Source organism: Cheilinus undulatus, linkage group 16, assembly GCF_018320785.1.
Source record: "Cheilinus undulatus linkage group 16, ASM1832078v1, whole genome shotgun sequence".
Classification (NCBI taxonomy): Eukaryota; Metazoa; Chordata; class Actinopteri; order Labriformes; family Labridae; genus Cheilinus; species Cheilinus undulatus.
The window spans coordinates 7470711-7476710 of NC_054880.1; the positions used below are offsets into that span (position 1 = coordinate 7470711).

The window sequence follows — 6000 nt, forward strand, 5'->3', positions numbered from 1 at the left end:
TTTTCAGAGATTTTATCTAGAAATTAAAAGGGACATGAATCACCTGCTGATGAAGCCGCATCTTCCACATCTTGTTGCATTAAGAAAAAGCTTTTCATTCCAGATAATTTGTTGTTATTAAACACTCAAATCACATGTGACGCATTGATGTTTTCACTCTGGTTTTTCCAAGGAATAATAAATGTGACACTACTGTTGGGGTATTAGTTTTTGGCACATGAATTTGGCTGATCTTGGAGTTTTCCTGTTCAGGAATGGGGATGCGTGCAAAAGGCATGACTTAACATGCCACACCTGGAGATGCAAAGTCAGGCTGCACAATAAAACAAAGTTTACAAATAAACTGAATGTGAGCGGTGGGAACAACAAACAACGCCTCGTCCAGTTTGGGTCTGATTGCTTACACTCAGAGATGATCGCTCTCCAAACACATGAACTGGGTTCAACTCCAGGTGATGGTTCTAGGATCCAAAGAGTCTAAAGGGCAGAAATGTTAGGAGGCGTTTTCTGTATTTCCTTCTGTTCCCTCTCAGTGTTGTGTTTGGTTAACCCTATAGACCCCAGCGTAGCACCGGCGCTACGATTAGCACTTTCTTTTTAATTGTTGTTAGATTGGAAATTGGATAAGATAGATCGATCATTCTTTTTGCATCTAAAATCTGGGGAGTTACACTAACATTTCACACATTCACCATGTTTCCAAGTGTTTTTTTGTTGCAGTGATGGGTTTGTAAAAATACACAATAAAGCGCTCAAGACAAAAACCTTTATAAACAAGACCACCGGTATTTGCAGCACTTCCTGCGTTGAAATAAACATCATCATGTTGTGGGCATGACCTGTCACATGATTCTTATGTGTCTCTACCTGATAGCCCCCACCCCCCACCCCCCAACAACAGGAAGTGGCGTATTTTCCTGGGAGTTGTTTTTTTCCGCAGAATACACCGGAGAACTTAGCCTGCACACATACTCGGCCTCGCTCTCATTTCAGCCCTACTTTTTCACGAAAACACTCAGACACACACAAACCAGACATTCATCACACACCTTTGACAAACTTCCACACATATATGTAGTTATGGAGCCACAAAAACCTGGTCACGTCAAACGGTTTAACAGCTGGAGCGAAGCTTTCAGACAGATTACAGCGTCAGATGAAGAGTCCAACTACTCATCTGGCTGGTTTTTTTTACAGGTTACTAAATTGACTATATCTCAAAAAGCAAGTTATGAACAGACTCCAACTAAATTTTCTGAGGTTCCAAAGGATATTGTGCAACTTTTTTACATTTACACATTTGAGGGATACAGCTGTGAAATTTCTGTATTTTGAAATATACGTGATAAAAACAAATCATTTTCAATTTTTTTATGGTTTATTGCACTTTTAAGCACGTGGGATCTCAGGGTTATATTGATGTAAAGCAAACAAAAATACTCCCAAAAATTGCACTACAGTATGTCAAAATGAAGAATATGTCCTGGTGGACTTGCACAGTGGTAGGTCTTAGAGGGTTAAAGAAGTCCCCTTACTGTGATTTAGACTTCCTGTCTACTATGGTTGTCTAATGCAGCTCCATCTTTCCTGTGGCTTTGTTAGCATGTTAGTTCAATGGTAATTTAGTAGGAATGCTCTTAATGAGTGGTTTGGTTTTATGGCATGGCCGTTGTTTCATCAAACCAGTATGGGTGTGTAATAGCAACCATTATTTCTCTGTGATGTGGAGGGTGTAGACATCATGGAAATTACATGTTTGGAAATGTGACCGGAGATGTAAAGGAATATTTTGTCTATTCTAATGACGTCCTGGATGGGAACTGTAGGGTCAACTTTAGGACAAGCGATCATTTATCCTTCATTTTAAAGCAGAATTTCCTGTTGTGTTTAATATTATTAGGGCCATTAGTGCAGGGCTTGGAGCACTGTGGCACCGTGCCTTATGCACATGTGGAGCTCTAATGTGGTTGGGTTTGTCATGTCACCAGTGGTTACTGGGTAACACAGCTCTGTAAACCACCTCACTGACGTTATTCCTGGGAAACATCCGCCAGACCACGCTGTAGACGTCCTGATGCTTGTTTAAGGACAAAACTCAGTTTCCACATACTTGCTGCGCTGCTTTCCACTTATGAAGTTTACTGTGGAGCAAATCTCTCCTATGTTATTCTATATTAGGACTTCCTGCTAGAGAGCAGAATTCATGGTTCTAGTGGTCCAGGTCCTGGTCCAGACCATCCCTACCACCATGTCTGACTGTTGGTCTGATGTTCTTCTGATGAAATGCTGTGTTAGTTTGACTCCAGATGAAATGGGACACACACCTTACAGAATAATTTCCCAGAAGTCTTTGGGTTCTTCAGGATGTTTTAAGTCAAATGTGAGACGAGGCTTTGTGTTCTTTTTACTCAGCAGTGGTTTTGGCCTTGGAACTCTCCCATGATGCCATTGTTGCCCATGAACTCTGACCTTAACTGAGTCAGTGAGGCCTGCAGGTCTTTAGATGTTGTTCTCGGTTCTTCTGGGACCTCCTGGATGAGTCGTCCATGTTCTCTTGGAGTCATGTTTGTAGGCCGGCCACTCCTGGGAAGGTTCACCACTGTTCACAGTTTTCCCCATTTGCGGATAATGGCTCTAAGCGTGGTTGGCTGGAGTCAGAGGCTTAGAAATGTCTCTGTAACCCTTTCAGACTGAAAGATGTCAGTGAAGTTGTTCCTCATCTGGTCTTCTTTAGATGGCTCCATGATGTGTTGGATCTTTTAGCCTACTTCTCTTTGTCAGACAGGGATTCTGGATCCAGCAGGTCTAGCAGTAATCAGGTCTGGGTGTGGATAGTCTAACTGAACTCAGCTTTACTAAAAATGTGGTTAATCAGAGTTAATTCATGACTTACCAAGGGGAGATAATGATGTTTTCACATAGACCCAGGCGGGTTTGGATGACTTTTTTACCTTGAAAAATTAAATCGTCATTTAAAAACGGACTATTTTATTCACTGCTGTAGTCTCCATGGTTACACGTCATTTAGCGCTTTTCAAAGTAAAATCACGGTTTGACATTTTAGTGTAGGAAGTCTGTACAGAATGCTTTTATTCTGAATTTTTCCTGCAGGAAGATTTATTGATAAAAAGGAAGAAAGACATGCCGTGACAGCAGGGAGACACCGCACACACGAGCCTGCTGTGAAAGCTAAATGATATTCACCATGATTGATTTATAACATTAACAAAAGTGTAAAACATCCAGCAGGTGAGCTGTTTTATGGCTACTGTATATCAGGATGAAAACCAGCACATTTCAGCTTTCATCTGCTGCCCCATCACTAAAGAGAAAGGACTAAAAAAGATGAAACTGAGCAACAGAATGACAGTTTTCTTCTTCTGTGTCTGTGCAGAGTGCTGATGATGAGTCCCAGTGGGTGGAGGACCTGCTGAAGCTCCACACGGCCCGGGTCCGAGACGTGGAGATCCTGAGCGGCCTGGACCTGTATCGCTCCACAAACCTGACCTACATCAGCACGCTGAGCCTGAAAACCCAGCTGCGCACCTTCGAGGGCGACGACTAGACCCACGGACGGATACGAGCACGCTCACTTATACAGGATGTAGCCCTTTTGTGTAGAAGTTTTGCATTTTCACCGCACGCCCAACAGCGGACAGCCGGGACGGCCCGAGGAGAGCTCGGAGAAGGGAACATATATATTTTTGAAAATTGAAAAGATTAAAATGATGGTTTGGTCAGTTTTAGTTTGGAAGATTTAAACTATGCAGCGAATCAGAGAGAGTAAGCTAGCACAGAAACAATGCAGGACTGGACTCTGTCAACACCGCCGCACTTCACATGTTTAATAAAGACAGAATCTCTTTGTTTTAGCTCCTAACAGTCAGACCTTGTTTTCATACTTAACCACATTCACATCTGGACCGTTTTCCTGTAACATCGCCTCATTGTGGGACGCTTAAATACCATGAAAATAGTTTTGTTTGGTTTGAGGTTGCAGATCATACTTTAACAGTTAAACGGGCGTCACATGCACCAACACGTAAATCACAGCATCACACTTTAGCAGTAGATGGCATCATGTCACACTGAAGAACTCCAGATGGGGGCCAAGAAGGCATTTCTGCATAGAGAAGCTCTATCAAAATGCTGAAGTTTTTAGCTGTTCATGTCTGTGCCAGCTGTTCAAATAAATAAATGAATAAATAAACAATATTGGGCTACTTTTGAGTCCCTACAGTAGTGGAACATTCCAGTAAAAAAAAAGGTTGAAAAAGCTTAAATCCTCCGTCTTGGTCCGTTTGTCCAGTTTGTCACAGTATCATTGTTACAGTCGATAGTATTTCTCCCTTTTGTGTGATTGGCAGCCTTAAATAAAGCTCTGCACCATTCTGACAGCACTTAAACCTCCCACCGTGAGACAGCTGTAAGAGGAAAACCACCTACGCTGGATGCTTCTGTATTTCTGGGGCCATTTATACCTTCCATTAACATCCGTTTTCAGCGTCCGGATTCTGAGATTTCCAGAATTCACTTGCCCACCTTTCATGCAAAGAACTGGCTGATATAAACTAGCTAGATGATAAATCATGTAGGGTACTGGTTAGATTGGAATAATGACGGGCTCAGACTGGTCTGCATGCAAAAGGCTAGGATGGAATGTTTATAAGCATTACAGAACGACAACATTTTTAAGGCAAGGGTGGAATGTTTATAAGCATTACAGAATGCCAACATTTTTAAGGCAAGGATAAAATGTTTATAAGCATTACAGAACGACAACACTTTTAAGGCAAGGATGGAATGTTTATAAGCATTACAGAATGACAACACTTTTAAGGCAAGGGTGGAATGTTTATAAGCATTACAGAACGACAACACTTTTAAGGCAAGGGTCGAATGTTTACAAGCATTACAGAACGACAACATTTTTAAGGCAAGGGTGGAATGTTTATAAGCATTAAAGAACGACAACATTTTTAAGGCAAGGGTGGAATGTTTATAAGCATGACAGAACAACAACATTTTTGAGGCAAGGGTGGAATGTTTATAAGCATTACAGAACGCCAACATTTTTAAGGCAAGGATGGAATGTTTATAAGCATTACAGAACGACAACATTTTTAAGGCAAGGATGGAATGTTTATAAGCATTACAGAACGACAACACTTTTAAGGCAAGGGTGGAATGTTTATAAGCATTACAGAATGACAACATTTTTAAGGCAAGGGTGGAATGTTTATAAGCATTACAGAATGCCAACATTTTTAAGGCAAGGATGGAATGTTTATTAGCATTAAAGAACGACAACACTTTTAAGGCAAGGGTGGAATGTTTATAAGCATTACAGAACGACAACATTTTTAAGGCAAGGATGGAATGTTTATAAGCATTACAGAACGACAACATTTTTAAGGCAAGGATGGAATGTTTATAAGCATTACAGAACGACAACACTTTTAAGGCAAGGGTGGAATGTTTATAAGCATTACAGAACGACAACACTTTTAAGGCAAGGATGGAATGTTTATAAGCATTACAGAACGACAACATTTTTAAGGCAAGGATGGAATGTTTATAAGCATTACAGAACGACAACACTTTTAAGGCAAGGGTGGAATGTTTATAAGCATTACAGAACGACAACACTTTTAAGGCAAGGGTGGAATGTTTATAAGCATTACAGAATGACAACACTTTTAAGGCAAGGGTGGAATGTTTATAAGCATTACAGAACGACAACACTTTTAAGGCAAGGGTGGAATGTTTATAAGCATTACAGAATGACAACATTTTTAAGGCAAGGATGGAATGTTTATAAGCATTACAGAACGACAACACTTTTAAGGCAAGGGTGGAATGTTTATAAGCATTACAGAAAGCCAACATTTTTAAGGCAAGGATGGAATGTTTATAAGCATTACAGAACGACAACATTTTTAAGGCAAGGATGGAATGTTTATAAGCATTACAGAACGACAACACTTTTAAGGCAAGGGT

General features: G+C 40.6%; 1 protein-coding gene across 2 annotated transcripts in view; it reads left to right on the plus strand.

Annotated features, from left to right (window-relative positions):
- LOC121523992 (ectonucleotide pyrophosphatase/phosphodiesterase family member 2-like) overlaps positions 1–4728 on the plus strand; it is an 85962-nt gene extending 81234 nt beyond the window's left edge. For both annotated transcript variants that reach the window (XM_041809130.1, XM_041809131.1), the window contains exon 25: positions 3395–4728. In XM_041809130.1, coding sequence (XP_041665064.1) covers positions 3395–3565 — 171 coding nt within the window. In that variant the 3' untranslated portion in view covers positions 3566–4728. The remainder of the gene's footprint in view (positions 1–3394) is intronic.
- The last annotated feature ends 1272 nt before the right edge of the window (positions 4729–6000 follow it).